Here is a 19635-nt window from a genome sequence, read left to right as displayed (position 1 = left end):
AAGGGATTGATGAAAACACTACCTGTGCTGATGTTTTCTTCAGTCTTGTTTTTGCAATTTTACATATGTATATTTATGATATGAAAGTGCATGAATGGAGAGGTAAGTTTTTAATTAAAAGTTGAGGATTGTCACAAAATCCAGCTCAGGTCCTGCAAACAGTGATCTCCTCCACCTGAACCATTACAGCATTCTAACATTCTAATGACTATGTTGAGGTGTCCCATGGCATGACCAGGGTTGCCAGTAGCAGATAATAACAGTAAAGTTATGGAGGGAGGAAAGCTAACAGTTCTTGTCTGCCTCAGGTGACTTACTCCACCTACCGTCCAAAGAGAGACAGAGGCAGCAAACATCTAAAAACACTGTTGGGTCTTGGCAGAATGTTAATACCACCAGGCTTACCACTGTTTGCTTCTAAACAGGTTTTATTTATTTTGTTGCTGATGGCTTCTAAAAGTAATTTTTCCAGCTGTCCAGAATTCAAAATGTGAGTGTAAAACTAAAAAAATTCTTTGAACAAATAGATTCAACCTTTCCAAGTATTTCCAACCACTTTAACTGGACCAATTTTCTTGCAGACAAAATGGCCAAATAAGGCAGAAAGACTACCCAGCTGGGTTTAAGAGTGCCCTGCCACATCCACCACAACTATTCAACAGTCTGGAAAAAAAACCAAAGTGAAGATTGCCGGCTGGAGTTCTTCTAGTAGAGCTCATAACACAGGCAAAAATCACAACAATACTGACACATTGTCCATAGGGAATGAAGTTCCCAACTCTGCTCACAGTCAAGGCTTGGATTAACTTCAGGCCAAGTGGGAGTACTGCAAGCGTGAATCTGCGGTCTCTGGGCTGCTCTCTGCACCAACCAGAGTCGTTGTGCTTTGTTCAGCGTTACAGTTCCCAATGAACAAAATTGAAGCAGCTTGCTGCAAACTTCAGATGCTGTTTATTTTCACTTCTTTTGAGAGTAAAGGAACTTCCCAATTTAACAAGAAAATATTCAGCAGTCAGTTTTTTGGTTTATTTTAATTCTTTTTTTCAGTCTAACATCCACAAAAATGACCAGTGAGCCTGACAATATACTTGCTGCCATTGTGTGGCACTTTGCTAGGAACTCTAAGTATAAAGATTAACCAGTATTTTATGGAAATCAGTCTTAGAGAGCCACAGGTTAGAGGACTAAAATGATATACTCAGGAAAACTGAATCCTTGCAAGGCCTCACTTTTTTGTAGTTGGAACATTTCATGCGTTCATGTTTCAGATTTCAAGATTCTACATCCTTCTAATGAAGCACTTAGAGAAAGTTCAGTGTAAACAGGAGAATGAAGTTGTCTTAAGGTCAAGTAACCAAGTGTTTGAGCAAGCATCTGGTTAAGAAACATCATCAAGTAACCAAATGCTGTCTCAATAGGTTTGCCCTTTTTAAAAAAAAAAAAAAAAGGAGAACTTTATCTACACACAAATAAATACTAGCAGCTTCCTGGCAATAATCCCAAAAATGTAACAGCAACCCATAGTTCCTCTTACCACTTCAGAGTTCAGTTTCTTCCAGAAATAAAGACACAGATAGGTCCACAAAAATGAGTTACATATTCTAACACACACCTCACACAATGTGATAAATACCTCGCATATGTCCCACTCATGAAATTATACCCTTCACAGAATGATTTCACTGCACAGAGAAGTTGCCAAGCTTCAATATTTATGGCAAAGTGAGGACAAGATAAAAGTAGGCAAAGCTATAAACAGCCGTGCTGAAATGGGTGGAACATGTGGCAAATGTATAAGATAGCCCAAGAAAATGCCTGGTGGATAAAAAGAAAAAATATCAGTAATGTCCTTTACACCTGCAGGCTTTGTGGTTGCTCTTTTCTGTAGTCCTCCCTCCCAGCCTGCCATTAGCACTAAGTTAATGCACAGCTCATGACTAACCAGCTGCACCCTGTAACTCTATACAGGTGTCTGTGTGCCCAGAGAGAAACCTTATGTTCATAGTTGCCTCTCTCCTATTCAATATGCAGAAGCTATTTTAACATACAATTTCAGGAGTTTGTTCCCACTGGAGCAGCACAGAGCACATTCTGTGTGTGTGTGACCACTTTCACTCTACAGAAAAAAAACAGTGGATTCTTTCAAGTTTATCGATTCATACTGAATCAAAATCAACCACCTTAAAAATAAAATACGAACGTTCATTGATATCTCTCCAAATCTGTCTAAGCCTAGGTAATTTCCTAGGCTTCAGAAATACATGATCCCACCCTCGCTGACTCACCTGGCTTCAAGTGCTGTCTGTGCACCATCATTCTGAACCACAAGAATTTGAACAGCTCTCGCATAGAGAGCATCAGTGGTGTAATTAGTCTGAACAATACTCAAACCCCTCTCCTAGTCAGGAAAAACACAGGCACTTGCCCAAATACATTCCCTGACAGGCGAGGTCCTCAGTACTCGTCTTACAGCTGGACAGACTGAACAAGTAAGAAAAGGCATAAAATAGGCCAGCATTTCTTCTTTTCATTACTTGATCATATGAGTCTCTTCATCAGCATCATAAAACTCCTCATCTTCACTTCCACTCCCTGCAGAGCTGTCTTTGTCTCCAGACTAGAAATAAAAATGAAGTCACTGGTTAGTGCAGAAGCCACAAGGTCAATCTCAAAATACATAAGCATGAACCATTACACCTCTGTTGGAATGCTGGTAGAGAAAAAGAAAGAAAAGACCGGTCAAATCACTATCTTAAAACTTTGTAAAGAAATCTTAATTCACATAATGTCTTTTGTGTCCTTGGTTCTCGAAAACCTCTTTAAAAGAGATCGGCTTCTAGTTGGATGGACTTTCTCTGCTCCAGTACACTCGAGAATACATGCAGGAGAGAGACGGGCTAGAATGTTCTGAAGTGATAATCTACTCAGCTTTCCCAATGTAAGTCTAAGGTCCCTACTCTGTGGTAAGCTACTGGAAACAGGGGCTCAGAACACACAGGTTACTTGATTAGGTCAAAGCTTCTCCACCCTGAATTATTACTTTTCCATGCTTAGCATGGGCATTTTCCTATGCAAGTTTAATTAAAAAGATCCCCCTGCAATATTAAATGTGTTACAGAAAAGGGGAAAAAAACCTTTACTTTCTGACCATATGAAGTGGTAAACTTTCTACTATAGACATACCTACTCCAGCAGAGTCCTTTCAACAACATAATTTATATCATATACCCAAACTAAAGTCAGCTATTACAGCTAATTGATTTTTATTTGGCTGGTGTAGCATTTTTCCACGGAACCGATGCAAGTTATTGCAGTTCAAAAGATTTTCTTGACAGTATAAACTCCATCTAGCTTGAGTATTTAGGATTTTTTCCAGTATGCTTGCATCTACTCTAAGACTTCTGCCTGCCTAGTCGTATGCAAAGAGGGTAAAAAACAGAGAAGTGGGAATCGTGTTCCTGATTGACAGTAGCATGCAAGCAAAATCTGTAGCTTTAGACCTGTCTTCTTTTGCTACAGCAGTAAGCGTTAACTGCAAAGGAATTTCAAACAGTTTGAGCACTAAGACCTGTCAGAAGATAAAGCAAATCATGTTATGCTTTTTTCTGGATTTCTAAAATTATTTGAGGAAAGTCAGGCTATCACTGCATGCTGTCCAACTTGAATATCACATTCATGTATGTTAACAGGTACTAAACCTCCATTCTGGGCAACCAGAATGCGTGTTAGTTATCCTGAAAGTGGTACAAAAGGACAATAGATTCCACAGGGGGAATTCAGAGTATGCCAAATAAATTCTACATCTTTCTTACAGCAGCTTTGTAAGGCCTCTCCATGGCCTTGTCAAATAGGGTTAATGTTTAAGACATTTTCCATTTTATCAGCACTTTTTTTGTGAGCTTTAAAATAAACCCCTAATGTGTCACAGACATTCCAGATACTTCAGTGAAGTTGTAACAGGATTACTTCAGGCCTGAACCAACAACTTTTTCCTTTGGATTCAATAATTTTAATCCATCTGGGGAAAGTGTTCCTGAAGAACATTCTCAATTTTTTTTTTCTTTTGTGGATCCTGTTCAGCTTGGGATTTTTAAGAAGCCTGCAGAAGTGCAAACAGGGAAGACTGAGACCTGAGAAGACTGCTTGACATAAGTGAATCAAGTTGTACAAATACTGATAGGCAGACAATACTTGTCACTCCAAAGGGCAATACTGACCCTACTTGGTTAGAAAAGAAAATAAAAATGTGACTTTCCCCCACTCTAAGTTATAACACCTGCACTGTTTGCTAGCATTGTTTTTGTAAGCCATCTGTGCAGTTAAGGTGTAATAATGATGTAATTACCAAAATAACAGCTGGTGTAAACTTGATTTAAATGTATACGATGGATTTATCTAGCCAGCAAGAATGTGGTGCCATGACACATTATCCAGTATGGTTAAAAATTTTTATAACATGTGCATGTAAAGTACCTAAAGTATAAAATTGTTACAGGGCTGCCTCTTTCAAGCTTTCTTCAAGGGTGCTTTTGTCACTAAACTGTCCTGTCCTGTCAAGAATTATTACAGCTAAAATTGGTAAACAAAGCACCATGTTGAAGCCTTTGAAAGGGAGCAACTGTTGTCATTCTAGAAATGTTACCCTGCCTCCCTTTTATGAAAGTAAGTTTATGACTACCTGTGAATCTCAGACTGCATGACCAAAAGTTAATCAAATGTAAGTAAAACATGTTATAAGAATCCTGTCTCATCTCAGCCTAATGAGACAACTAACATTTTTTTGTTATGAGTTTTCCTTCAAGTCTTCTGACCACTTTTTCAATTTTTACTAGTCCATCGATACTTAATTTTAGGACCAGGATTTAAACGTTAAAACTTTACACAAATTCAAACACCCACTTCCAGCTCTCTAGCTACTTCTCTCCAATCCCACTCCATTCACAGGAGGAGCAGCCATATAAAAAAGCTTCCACACAACTGGAAGATGTACGCACCTCAAGAGTGGTCCAGGAGTTTGACAAAATTAAGTAAAGTGGTATGAAAAAACAACATTCAAGGAAACCTCACTGAAAAACATCCTGCTTACACATTTATTTATGCTTATGCCTCAGAGTTTTGTAGTTCCGACATTCGCAATGAATCTCATTTCCCAGAATCAACAGTGGGACATATCTCAGAGGTCAGTATAGCTTTAACCCATTCAAAGACTCTCTAGGATAGACTTAACAATTGACATTGCAGTGTACTGCCTTTGAGAACAGCCCTTCATAAACAGGCTTCTGTTTTCTTTAATGTCTAAGGTTTCTCAAACTTCAATGGCTGGCTTTGCATGAAGCATGCTGCAGCAATCCATCTTAGAGGTTAGAGAGCCACAGACATCACCGTGTCATTTATCCTAAAGGAAGATTGTAAACTTTTGGCCTTGAAGGAATGAATTAACACACCCATGTTTCAGCCTGCATTTCAAGACAACACTTCAGACACGACAGTAAGGTTACTAAACTATCTTTTCTATCTCCTTGGGGCCTGTCCTTCACAGGCCAAGAATCACTATCCTAATCTATTTAGAGTGGCATATTCAAGATGACAGCTGAAATAAACACAAAAGTACTAGGGAAAAAAATTTATACCTGTGAGCCATCTAGTGCTTGCAATGACATGGCTTCATCACCCAGCCTCCAGTATGAGCATACCTGCAGGTCTGAAATAGTTTCCAGCAAAGGGCTGTTTAAGGTCTCTGGCAACAATAAACTTAAGAGCCCAGACAAAAGACCAGTCGCTCCAAACACAATGTAAGGCAGAGACCACTGTACAGACTTCTGGAAAAAAGAACAGAGAGAGTTAGGTTGAGATTAGCTCTTTCTAGTTCATACTTGTATATTAAAGCACTTAACTTTTACAACCATTCCATCTGGCAAGTGTTTGTGTTCATTATTTAGCATAAGTTACCAATCCCACTGTTTCTTTTTTTAACCAATATTGTCAATTGTATCTTATCAATACTATTAGATCCATACAGATTTTGGTATGGACTTTAAAAGAAATGCTTGCTGAATTTATACTCAATTCCTGTCTATAACATATGTACTCTCAATGACTGACTCAGTCTTCACTGGCAAGTGCTCAAGCCACACTGCCCAAGTTGCAGAAGGCAAAGGCAGGGACTGGGAGAATGAAGAACCACCCACTGTAAGAGAAGATTGGGTTCAAGACCATCTAAGGAACCTGAAGGTACACAAGTCCATGGGGCCCAATGAGGTGCATCTATGGGTCCTGAGGGAACTGGCAGAGGAAGCTGCTATGCCACTATACTTGAGAAGTTGTGGCAGTCAGGTGAAATTCCCATTGACTGGAAAAGGGGAAACATAACCCTCATTTTTAAAAAGGGAAAAAAGAAAGGCCCAGGGAACCACAAGCCAGTCAGTCTCACCTCTGTGCCCAGCAAGATCGCAAAGCAAATCCTCCAGGAAACTATGCTAAGGCACATGGAAAATAAAGAGATGATTGGTGACAGCCAACATGGCTTCACTAAGGGCAAATTATGACTGACAAATTTGGTGGCCTTCTACAACAGGGTTACAGCTTTGGTGGATAAGGGAAGAGCAACTGACATCATCTACCTGGACTTAGGCAAAGCATTTGACACTGTCCCATCCTTGTCTCTAAATAGGAGAGACAGATTTGATGGATGGACCACTCAGTGGATATGGAATTGGCTGGATGGTTGCACTCAAGTAACCGTGGTCAAGGATAGATATCCAAGTGGAGACCAGTGACAAGTGGCATTCCTCAGGGGTCAGTATTAGTACCGGTGCTGTTGAAGCAAGTCCAGAAGAGGGCCATGAACATCTTTGTTGGTGACATGGACAGTGGGATTGAATGTACCCTCAGCAAGTTTGTCAACGACACCAGTCATGTGGTCAACATACTGGAGGGAAGGGGCCTTGACAGGCTTGAGAGGTGAGCCCATGCAAACCACATGAAGTTCAACGAGGCCAACTACAAGGTCCTGCACATGGGGCAGGGCAATCCCCAGCACAAATACAGGCTGGGCAGATAATGGATTGAGAGCAGCCCTGAGAAGGACGCAGGGGTTTTGGTTGATAAGAAGCTCAACATGAGCCTGCAATGTGCGCTTGCAGCCCAGAAAGCCAACCATATCCTAGGCTGCAAAAGCAGCGTGACCAGCAGGTCAAGGGAGGTGATTCTCCCTCTCTGCTCTCACCTGGAGTACTGCAACCAGTTCTGGGGCCCCCTCGCCTGTTGAAGCAAGTCCAGAAGAGGGCCATGAACATGATCAGAGGGCTGGAGCACCTGTCCTATGAAGACTGGCTGAGAGAGTTGGGGTTGTTGAAGCCTAGAGAAGAGAAGGGTCTGGGGAGACCTTATAGCAGCCTTCCAGTAACTGAAGGGGGCTTACAAAAAAGCTGGAGAGGGACTTTTTACAAGAGCATGTGGTGATAGGACAAGGGGTAATGGTTTTAAACTGAAAAAGGGTAGATTTAGATTAGATATAAAGAAGAAATTTTTCACTATGAGGTTGGTGAGACAGTGGAACAGGTTGCCCAGAGAAGTTGTGGATGCCCCATCCCTGGAAGTGTTCAAGGCCAGGTTGGACAGGTCTTTGAGCAACCTGGTCTAGTGGAAGGTGTCCCTGCCCATGGCAGAGGGGTAGGAGTTAAATTATCTTTAAGGTCCCTTCCAAACCAAACCATTCTATGATTCTACTTCTTAATACATACAGCATCACTTTGTAGTAAGAAAGAGGTATCACAGAATCACAGACATGCTGGTTAGAAGAGATCTCTTGAGGTCACCTATGCCAACCACCTACTCTAAGCACGACTACAGCCAACACTAGATCAGGTCAATCATAGCTTTGTGTAACCAACTATTGAAAAAACCTCCAAGGATGGAGATTCCCCCCACCTCTGAGTGGACTGTTCCAGGGCTCCATTAAGCCTCAGAATATTTTCCAAATTTTCTATCTAACCCCCAAGTGCTGAACTGTTCCACACTACTGGGAAGATCAAAGGTGCAATATTCCCTCAAGCTTTCATGTGAAGCCATGTGTTCTAGGCCCCTGACCACCTTGGCTACCCTCCACTGGACCCTCCCCAGATTTTTGAACATCCCTCTAGAACTGGGAGGGAACTCAATCTGTGGGCCACATACTGAATTTGGCCTGATTTAGCTCAGTGTGAAGTTTGCCTGTTTGTGACGAGAGGACACTGCTAGCTCCCATTTAACTTGTCATCCATTGTCATCCCCAGGTCTCTTCCAGCCAGGCTGCTACTCAGCCAGTTGGTTCCCAGCCTGTACCGACCATGTAATTAGTCCACACGAGAAATAGAATTTTATTCTTCTTGTTGGCCTTCATGGGATTTCTGTTGGCTCAAAAGGTCCCACTGGATTAAAGATCTACTATTTGGTGTGTCGATCACTCCTCATTTTGCATTCTCTAAATACGAGGATGTATTCTGTCTTATCTTCCACTTGTCACCAGCCAACAAATACTGAGCCTGTCACTATCCTTTTCAGCCCGGTGGTCCATGGAACATTCAAATCTAATATTCCTTTCACAGGGGACATACTTCCTCAGCTTCCAAACAAGAATGCTGTGATAGTGTCAAAAGCTTTACAAAAACTTTTCCTACTCTCCTCCCTTTCACCACAGAGGGTAATATGGGTGAGGAAATGGCTGACCATCAAATAAAACTGGCTGAGAATGAACTGTCCTTAGTAAATTCATATTTACTGATCTCAGTTACCTTCTTGACCTTCACATGCTCAGAAACACACTCTGAAAGGTCATGTCCCATGAGACTGAGTTTGAGTTGCTCAGTCTGTAACTCCCTGGATCGACATCCTGATCTTACAGACACACATAGCATTAGCTTTTTCCCCCCCAGTTATCAGTGACCTTTCTTTACATCAATGGTTAATCACAGATGGACACTTGCCTCACTATCACAGCCAGCTCTTTCACCACCTCTTAGGGAATCCTATCCCATGGAATGGAAAGCTTTCTGCTTTAAGTGTTCTTGAACCTATTGCTCCTCCACTGTTTACTGGCCCTCTGCCTCCTCAACTGTGCTGATATGCACAGAGTCTTGAGGTCAGGCTTTGCCTATGAAGACTAAAGCAAAAGTGTTAAGTATTTCAGCTTATTCCATCTCATCCACAATAGGTCATCCATCCCATTCAACAACAGGCTAAACTTTCTCTAGATTTCCCTTAGCTGACAGAATCCCTATTTATATTTCTTGCTAGTTTTAGCTTCATCTGAGCTTTGACCTTCCTGTCATCATCCCTGACAGCCTAAGCCATGTTTATACTCCTTTGATGCCTGTTCCTGTTTTCACATGTCCTGTTACAAGCAAAACTACACTGGGGAAAGGTGCGTGCAAAAATATGAGTAATCTACAATATAGCTCCAAATTGTGTACATTCACTTTCAAATGACCAGTAAAGCAGGCTCATTTAAAAGGCAAGAGTTTAGCTGTTTGTTTCAAAAACTCACTTTGTATAGTAAAGAACAATTCTAAATTAATAACAGGCTGTGATCAAATAGAAGAGCAACACTTCATCTCTTATCTCACCCTTTTTATAAGATTCCCAGACAAAAGTTACTGAAAAATGCAATAGCTGAAGAAATTCCAAAACACAAAAATACCTAATTCCTTCTTCAAATCAATGTTTGTTTGTGGTTTTTTTTTTTTTTTTTTTTTTAAACAGAGCTATTTTCACTTTCATGGGACTCCTTCAAACATGATCCAAGACTTCCGTCTCCTGTAGTGCCAAATCTCTGCTAGTTACAACATAATAGATGCCTCACCTGTTACATAAGAGCTGCCTATTAAATCTACCTGGGAGATTTGCACCAGTCTTGGCTTTGTCTGTTGTACCCAAGAGGTGCTCACATTCTCATCTACCCCATGTTTCATTCTTCAGATTAAAAGGCTCACTATGCTCTTCTGCCCTTTCGCTAGCCTTCTGCATGACATAAGATGGCAAATGGCAGAGAGGAAAGTTAATCCAGATGAAGTTTGTAACATTAAAGGAATTGTCACTTGACCTGCACAAGCAGTTTGTATGAAACAAACAGGCACACTATTCTACCTGCATACACATAAGACTATGAACAGAGGAAAATGACAGTATCATCCCCATGTTTCGTTCTTCAGAATTTCTTTGCCTTGACAGACTTCTGTGAAGTTTGTGCTCAAAAGCCTTGCTGGTATATCAGATCTCCACAACATCATCTTCATTCATTGAAAGATAAACCGCTTTGCTGATAGTTACAATCCATGGATATTCAATAAAGTGCACTGATGGTAAAACTAATTTCTTCTCAGAAGTATGAGTTATTGAGCTCTTATGCTTTATCTTAGTGGAGTAGATCTTTTAACTATGTAGGTTTTTTGCTATTGCTCGCTTAGGGTTTAAAATTGGGTATCACTATCTTGGTATTTTGAAACTACCGTATTGCTAAAGTCCACTAGCTAAATCCCAAAATTCTTATAGGGCTAAATGATATTCAGTTTTTGTCTAACTACACAGATTATATCACAGTGCCTTTGGCCTACCACGATACTGTTAAGACATCCAATTTACATAGTTTATATACATGTTTTATCCAAAATATTCCCACCTCTGTAAGCCTCTGACAGATTAGAGCCACAAAAATATACAGAACAGTGAGAAATTGAGACAAACCAATGAAGGGACGAAAGGAGCAATGATTCCACCAACACGGGAAAACATGGAGCAGGCACCCATTCCAACATTCCTAACAAAACAAAAATCATTTATCAGTGACATTTGCATAGGAGAAATTATAACTTTTGAGAAGTGCTATTGAGCAAGAAAAAAAAAAATATCTGTCATGACCCTGACCACATTAACTGGCAAAGAAAAGGCAAATGTAACTGAAAGTATCAAGATAGGAATTAAAACATGCTTTGTGCTTAAAGAGAAGCAAAAAGTCCTCTGCATGTTCAGAATTCTTATATACATACACACAGAGAGAAAAAAGTGTGATTTCAATTAACGTATAATGTTTCTGCCTGAAACTTTGGCTAAATCCTTTTATCCAAATCCTATTTATCAGGAGATTTGCCCACTCATGAAAAACACCACAGTATAGTTTCACTGGTGGCTGATCATCAGCAGTAATACCTGGTTAAAATATCTATTAAAAATTGCACCCATATGATAGTTGCTTGTCTACTCTGTCAGCACAAGCACAAGGTACTTCTGCCTCTAGTGAGTGAAACCTTACTAGTGCTTACATATGGCCTATGAAGCATCAATTTTACAAAGCTTATTGACCAAGTCATCTTCAGTGTTGCTGGTTAAGCAAGTATGAATGATTAATAGAGTTCTCTGGTTTAAAGAGTACTGAAAAAGTCAGATATCACCCATTAAAGAAGTATCATCAAAACTATTGTTATCCTCATTAGTGGAGAGGGCTGTAAGCACACAAAGCAGCCAAATGACTATTTTACTATTATATAAAAAATATGGTTAGTCTGAAGAGAACACTGCAAATTTGAGGGAAGTGGGAGTGAGAAGAAGAAAAGGGAAGAAATTTAGCATATAAAACTACAGATAATCATTATACATAACTGAAAATCTCAAATGAAAAGGTATAGTTAATAGAAAAAAAGTACGTAAGAGACAATAAAAGGTGATCAGGTAAGAGAATCAGAAAAATGAAGACCATAAAATTAACTCGTGTTACCTGATCACTGTGGGATAAAGTTCTGATGTGTAGATGTAGACAATGTTAAATGCAGCACTGATTGTCAGTTTCCCCAGCAAAGACAGAGAGCGACTATTCACCACTGCAAACACTCCAGTATCTGATAAAGAAAATGTGACCCTTGTAAAGTTTTCAGGCACTCAAATACATGCCCATAATAATTTCAACCACATAACAGTACGAAGTAAAAAGGAATCTACTGAAGAAACTGCTACAACAACCAAGTGTTTTTCTATTAAAGGGCAGCATTTGCCAGAGGTGATCTGTACCTTCAGGAGAACTCTCAAAACTCAAGAGAATCCAAGGAGCCTTCTTTCAGGAAGCACTGGCAGAAATCAACATAATTTAAATTCTGTGTCTATGGTTTTATTACCTTTATCCACACAATCAAATTTGTACAAAGAAGAAAACTGTCCATGTAACACACTATGAAAAAAACCTGAAAAAATTTATTTTAAACGCATAGCAGACTTACTACTAGCCCAAAACCGTTTCCATTCTATTAAGTATAATCCAATAGAAAAAGACTGAGTTAAATGACTGAACAGTACCAGAGACTACAGAATGGAACTACTGCTCAATACCAGAAGAGAGAGAAACTGAGTTTTCCTTCCGTTGTCCTCAGTGTTACAAGAGATGACATCTTTAAAGTGTCGAAATCCTGCATTAAGGGTCTACTAGAACATCAAATTTTAGAAATGCAAGATAAAAATCCTATAAACATAGTAAAAGCTGAAACTAAACCCCAACATTTTCTGAGTCTACCACTAATAAAATACTAAACTAGTCCTGTCAGCATGTTGAAGAAAAGAGTAACAGATATATTTTTCAAAAGTGAGCAAGTTTTCTTTTAGTGAAAAAAGCCTTATTCAATGTCAATTCCACAGCATGATAACATGCTTGTAACATCATTACTTTGGAAGAAAAACAAAAGACAGGAAGGTGCTGTGAAGAACTATACCAAATATCCCCTCCATCTCAGTTTTGTCAGAACAGCCAGTGCTTATTTGCTTATACCAGGCACATCAGAATACGCGTTAAATGCCTATCAAGGAAGGCTACAGCATAAGCCATTGCTGCTTTGAACAAGTCATGGTCAGTAGAGACAGGTGCTTGCTTCTGGCCAGTTAGCCATTTCACTTCCTAAGGTACTCAGCTCCTGGCTGACTTTGGCAGTTCAGCACACAGCTGGTTTCCTGGGTTCTCACAGTTCTATCCTCTGAAAAAATCCCTTTCTTTTCATATATTTTACTTGGACTGATATGCAAAAACTACTCGTCTGGGCTCTACCACCTGGAATACTCCTGGAAACTTCAATTGCACCCCTTTAAAGAAAGTTTTACCTATTAGGTTCACTGCTATCTAGACCAACTTATGCATACACTCATCATAAATGCTTAAGTTTTTTCAATCATGCTTCAAATGTTTGAAGCATTTTCTCTCCTTATAACAGGTGTTGTACATGCACAAATCTTACAAGCTGAGATGAATTTATGTACCTAGTTTTCAAAGGAAAAATCGCTCACTGTGCAATTTTGTTTATATCATTTTGAAAAACATCTGAAAATGAAGAAATGAACATTAGTGTGTCTTTACAAAAAACACATTTCATTTCACATTTCTTAAAGACCCTTTCCTTCAGAAGATTTTCAGAATGCTCTCTGAACTATAAGTTATATGGCCACATTAATATCACAATCACACCAGTCTTGAAGATTACAGAGCAGTGAGGGAAAGATGGAAGCTTGCCCCAAGATTCAATGCTTAGGGCCTTTTGACATTGGTCTTTCACTTTGAGATACACACATAAGTTGCACAGGTACTATTTATGTTGACCTATCGTTTGGCTAGAAATAACTCCAAAGAATGATGTTTCTTGGGTAAATCAGAAACACTGGGAAGGAGTGATTGATGTGATCAGAAGTAAAGGGCAGAATCCAAAGACAAAAGTTCAAATCCAAGTCTTTCTAAAAAGCTTTCCTTAAGGTCTTAGGAATGCTTATCCTTTTTGCGAGTTAGCTTCTCTGGCTTCAAAAATTAAGACTTGCATTTGGTATGAACCTCATCTACTGGCAACCATCAAATTCTCAGGCTGTAGGATGCTGTGTTTACAACTTCTTATCACATAATCCAGAAAAAAAAGGAAATATTTACCTTTTTTTTTAGGAAGAAACATGACAATAAGACAAGCCAATCCTCCCAGGAACAGAAATGCACTCAATGTTCGCTTCCGACCAAACCTGATGTGCAAGGATAACAAAGCTTTATTCTGCATTAGATCTGTAGTTTGCAGAGCAATGAGTCCTCTAAACTCACGTTGCCTCTTTATTTGCAGTTGGAAATTCTGAATGCCATCTCTCAAACACTTCCTCTCACACTGTTTTTAAACAAGCTTCTACTTCACTCTTAACAAAATGAGCATCAAGAAGTCTTTATGCAGTGGCTGACAGTTTCTAGGACTTTGATTTGCTTCCCACTGTGTGTGCACATTTGTAAAACTTCTCAGGAGACATGTAGAGAAGAGATTGGGAGGTGAATTCTACAAAGTGAAAGACATTGTCCACAGTATCATGGCTCAGAAAAAGGCTAAATATCTGAATCAACAGTTCAGTTCACATACTAGTGCACGCAGCAGCTACTACATAAAACCACACGACAGCTTCAGCTGAGTTTAATTGCAAAAGCTCTGACATAACAGTGAGAATGGGGATTACAAGACAGAGGTGGGAAGAATGCCATCTTGTGTTAGTGTGGACTCAGCACAGCCAAGTTCAACTGATAGAGGAGCTCAGCCTCACCTCTGAGACAAATTTAGGCAGCTCATTAATAAGTGAGCTACTGAGAACAAGTTAAACTTACTTGAAATAAAAATATATCAATGGCACTTTCAAATAAAAATGCATTTCCCAGAAGAATATAATGAAGTAGTAACATTGAAGCAGGAAGCCCCACACAACAGATACAAAGCTAGGAGATACAATATACAGTAAACCTATAATTTTTCTCAAAGATAACAAAAAAAGCGCTGAATGAGTTAATAAATTTCATACTTACCATTTTTGGTTAATCAAGTAAATACAGATTGGATATGCTGGGATTTCTATCAACCCTGAAAGGGCTAAGTTAGCATAAATACTTCCACCTAAGTCACCCACATTAAGGGTAAGACCATAGTAAACCAAACTGCAAACAAACCTGCAAAAGACAGAAAAAGAGTAAAATCAGAGCTGCTGCTTTGCCTGCCAAATCAAAGCACTAGCATGGCACAATATACTATAAACTATATTTAGTGTTTCAGAAAATAGGTCTAAAATGTTTCTCTACAACTGGACAACACTTTCTAGGTAAAGAAACCATTTTGTCTCTGCACAGAGCCAATTCCTGACTTCAGGTAAACTTAAGACTACACTTAAGACAACTCTGCATAAACCAGAATAAAGTTAAAATATGATCATGATTATATTATTTGACTTGAAAAATTATGTCTTTGTCCTTTTTGTTTTTATCAGGTTTCACTTTGGTCCATACTTTTCCAATTGTGTGTAAACCCCTTCTCAAACAGTTTAGATGACACTTCTGCCTTTTAATTTCTACACCCTAGTCCAATTTTATTCATTCTCCAATTCTGATTTTTTACTTTTCTTTTGTAGCCCTGACTGGCTGTCGTCTTTAGAGAAGGAAAGGAACAGGTCACTAATTCATTCTGCAGGAAATCAGCAATTCTCACTTAAGAAACACAGGAATCAACTGTTGTGCAGTAAGAATTTGGAAGAGCAACAGGAAACAGCTCTGTGTTGTCTGCTTACAAAATAATGCCATTTGGTTTTTTTTAAATCAATACATCATTCCCAAATATATGCATTATAAAAGCAACAGCATGAACAGTAATGCCAGAGGACTCACATACCATGTAATACATAAGGTTTATTTCAAAGTGGCAGCAAAAGACCTCAGGCCTAGCAGAGCTATCTGAAACAAAATATGCACTTTTGGAGAGTCAGATTTCTGCTAGTGACTAGAGGTAACTCCTGCTCCTTACTACAGCAACTGCTAGCAGTGGCAGCACTTTCTCTTAAGAAAATAAACACTCATTAGACAAGGTAGGCCACTCACCTTCTAATGGGCTCCTTACACATACACACAAAACAAAGAATAATCCATGTGACTAAAAGTACTGACACATAGCACCAGGCCAAAGAGGACAGCATGACTAATCTCAGCAGCCTTTGAGGGTCAGAAAGCAAGAGATAGTTATCAACTATTCTGAGACTCAAAAAGCACAACAGAAATGCAAAGATAAGACCTCAGAACTAGATTGTAAAAATGGCTTCATATTAGAAATGCACAAAGGAAATACTATAATACAAGGATCCTTTTTAGGTACAGTGTCCCTAATAATACTGGCTGAGACTAAGTACAATCTGCAGCATAAGCCAATTCTCAGCAGTATGTTCTCTCAAAGACTTAAAGAGGCAACAGTAGCACAGCTGGGCCTACAAAGTATTTCAAGTACCAGGTAAACATCATGATCAAGGTGCGTCCCAGGAGAATCTTATATCGGAACAGATCCAAGAAACTTCCAGCCTCTCTGGAGCTCCTCTCTGCTGGGAGTTTTAATGAAAAAGTGCACTTCTGCTTGCGGTTCCTCTTTGCAATGAGGTAGAGGGCATCTTCTGCTTCATTCAGACGGCCTTGTGAATAGAGCCAGCGAGGGGACTCTGGAATGAATCTGAAACACATACACACAGAGAAAGCTTTAGGATTTTTGTCTTCTGTGAGGCTGGACTTGCCTATGGGAACAAAGCTGAAATACAATTCAGTAAACAATCCTTCAGGTATAGAATTCACTTACAGAAACAGAGACAAAGCACGTTGAAAGGAAAGGGAACACAAGTCAAATGTAATACCAAGAAATTAGGTTGAGTATATACATATACACACAGTACTACAAGTTACAGTATCATTAGGACTGTCTTAGGATAATTCAGAATTAAGGAGGCACCACATTACTACAAGTAACCACAAGATGTTTTTGTAACATTAACTAGTTGTCTTCCTTTTTTCATTTTCCAGCTTTCCCCAAATTCTCTCCCGTAGACAGGAAGGCAGAGGATGTGCAAAGGTCCTGCTCTCACTCCTCATGTGCACTGTGCACGTGGTAGGTCTGTAACTCCAACACAGCCTACAAAACAAATCTTCTATTACTTCCATTCCCAAAACTAATTTAAACTTCAGTCTTTTGCCAGAAGCTTTAAGATTTTTTCCTCTGACCAGAAGTGACATTTTTTCCCTTTAAAATTAAAGGAAAGTGATTATGTGCTTTTATAAATGAAAAGAGCTTAGAAAGGAACATGTTTTCTTCCTCATCATAAAAAAAAAATCTGATAGCATTTTCTGCAGAGCAATTTAAGCAAAGTGGAATGAAGGCAGTGTGAAATTTGGAGTAAAAAAAAAATGTTTCTTACAGTAAGATGGGCCTCTGAGCGCAGCTCTGAAGTCCCAAGCATAAAGTACTTAAAAAACTCTATGTATCAATCTGAAAGTTTTTTTTTCTAAAGGCCCCAAACACCACTTTAAGTTTTGAAAAGGCAGAGATGACATTTCTGATATTTACCTCATGAACAGCCTCTAAAACCTGAGTTCGAATGCTACCTTTGAAAGGGTGTGTTGACTCTTTAGCAAAGAGCCTTAGTCAAAAAGTTAGTTACTGAAGTTAAACAGAAGTTGGAAGGAAAAAGGCCTTAAGTTTAAACAGCAGCTAAAGTTATTTTCTTCTTTCAGTTACTGAGATTTTGCTGTAAGGAAGCATATAAGAAGAGCACACTGCATCATAAAGCTTTCAGCGCTGAAGTCCACAAATACAAAACCCCTACTATCTCAGTAAAGAAGCCTTCTTCTATTCTTTCTTAATCACATTTGAAAAAAGGAAGCTGCCCAATTTTAATTTTGCATGTCACCTTTAAGAATGTATGCACATGCAATTTTGATGCTGTTCCTTCTGTGCAAGCACAATTGTAAGAGAAACGTCACGTTATCATATAACCACAAAAACATTTCTGTATCTTTTAACACATGTAGAGTCTTTTAGCATACTAGACAACAGTTTAGATCATCTACATATAACAGTTAAAGAATAGGATGTGCTTCTACACTCTAGAAATTGTTCCCATCACAGTAATAATGCATATACGATATGATATACACTTACATTTTCAAATACTACAACACTGCTATTTAAAGATAACATAGAAAATGGGGTGGTAGAGTTTGAGAGAAATACGTTAGTTATACCATTTCATGCCACCCCAGAAAAGCACCTTGACTTGTTTGGGGGTTTGTTTGGTTTGGTTTTGGTTTTTTAAAATTTTCTTATTTTTGACATCTTGATGAAACTCAGTTTGAAAAAATAACTTACAGAGATAGAAGAAAGACAACTGTTCCTTCCAGGTTAACCACAACAGCCAGCATCCTCCAGGAACGAATGAAGTAGCCTAGTAAAGCGTACTGGGCAATTCCCACAGCAAAGAACAAGCCACCAATAGATCCTAATATACAATGAAAACCAAAACATCATCACTCCTTTAAGGAACATTAACTCTCAACACATGGGATCAGACAGAAACTAACTTCATTAAGAAAAATTCACTCAGCAATACAGGTAAAACCACAGGTATTTGACCAAAGAATATTCTGTCCTTCACCCATTCAGGGCAGAAGTTTTATATCTAATTGCAAAGATCAATACAAGCACAAAAAGCACCCTTCTATATCCTCCTCACCCAAAGCCCCATAAGCAATTAAGTCTTGTAATTCCAAATATAAGTATGTTTGAGCTTTCTATGTGTAAAAATACTACAAGCCATTGGAAAATTGGCATTTTTTAGGAATATATAGTATTCATTGGTAGCTCTCATGATTTGTAAGATATTCCATTTTAAAATACTCTCAATTCTTTGGCACTTGTCACAGGTTAGGTAAGTTAGGCTCCAGTGCTGTAACGGGACAATTTATATGTATCACATCTGAAGGACAGCTTCAACACTAGCGACCAAGACAGTTAAGGGTGTCTGTACCTTTTGTTCTAAATTCTAAGGTTGATTACCACATGGGACAACTTTTTTTTTTAAACATATAAACAATAGTTGTCTCATCTTCCCATCATATAAACCCACTTTTGATTTCTTTGAGAACTGCCAGGAATGAAAGAATTTATATCTAGCATACAAACGCTAAGCTCTGCTTGGCAGAGTCCAAAATTCTGATGGCTAGAACTCAGTTATGATGAACCTTGGATGAGTATTTAGCTGTGTAACATTCACAGGGGATGTTTCAACTGGACCTTTGTCAACTTGAGTGATGGAGAAATCTGAATGGCCCCAAGTCATCTACTGTGCTTGTCTAAAGTTCATAATAACAAAGCAGGACTCAAAGACTGGTCACAGATCCTCAAGCAGACTTAAATTCACAACTGCTATGGTGTTAGCTTTGGTGTGTGAGACTGAAATCTATAGATTCTGACAATAAAAACACTGACACTCAAACTTTTACCTGCTAATGCCCAGTAGGCAGTACCCACACACTCATTCAGTAGAACAAAGGCCACCAGTGACATCCCACCATTCATCATCCCTACCAAGAAGCGAGAGATGGCAAAGAATTCGTATGAGGGTGAGAATCCATTTGCAATGGCAAACAAGATGTCAAGGGCAAAGCCTGGAAAACAAGGCAAAAGGTTTCATTTCAGAAGAGTATCTAAAGAAAAAAAGAAGCATTTATCAGTGTCTTCACATGACATTCAGTGGCATCTGTCCTAAGTATTCACAGTCAACAACTACAACACACTGCTACATACCACAGGCTTGGGCAGA

General features: G+C 39.0%; 1 protein-coding gene across 1 annotated transcript in view; it reads right to left on the bottom strand.

Annotated features, from left to right (window-relative positions):
* Positions 1 to 2524: 2524 nt before the first annotated feature.
* SLC22A15 (solute carrier family 22, member 15) overlaps positions 2525 to 19635 on the bottom strand; it is a 35261-nt gene continuing 18150 nt past the window's right edge. The window contains exons 4-12 of the mRNA XM_010290367.1: positions 19316 to 19480; positions 18183 to 18312; positions 16281 to 16496; positions 14822 to 14962; positions 13922 to 14007; positions 11747 to 11867; positions 10720 to 10792; positions 5631 to 5819; positions 2525 to 2617 (exon numbers count right to left, since the gene is read on the bottom strand). Of these exons, the coding sequence (XP_010288669.1) occupies positions 2531 to 2617; positions 5631 to 5819; positions 10720 to 10792; positions 11747 to 11867; positions 13922 to 14007; positions 14822 to 14962; positions 16281 to 16496; positions 18183 to 18312; positions 19316 to 19480 (1208 nt within the window). The 3' untranslated portion in view covers positions 2525 to 2530. The remainder of the gene's footprint in view (positions 2618 to 5630; positions 5820 to 10719; positions 10793 to 11746; positions 11868 to 13921; positions 14008 to 14821; positions 14963 to 16280; positions 16497 to 18182; positions 18313 to 19315; positions 19481 to 19635) is intronic.

The sequence above is a fragment of the Phaethon lepturus genome, unplaced genomic scaffold (genome assembly GCF_000687285.1).
Source record: "Phaethon lepturus isolate BGI_N335 unplaced genomic scaffold, ASM68728v1 scaffold11037, whole genome shotgun sequence".
In the NCBI taxonomy this organism is placed as follows: Eukaryota; Metazoa; Chordata; class Aves; order Phaethontiformes; family Phaethontidae; genus Phaethon; species Phaethon lepturus.
Note: the sequence above shows the minus strand (reverse complement) of the source record. Positions and strands in the feature narration are given on the sequence as shown.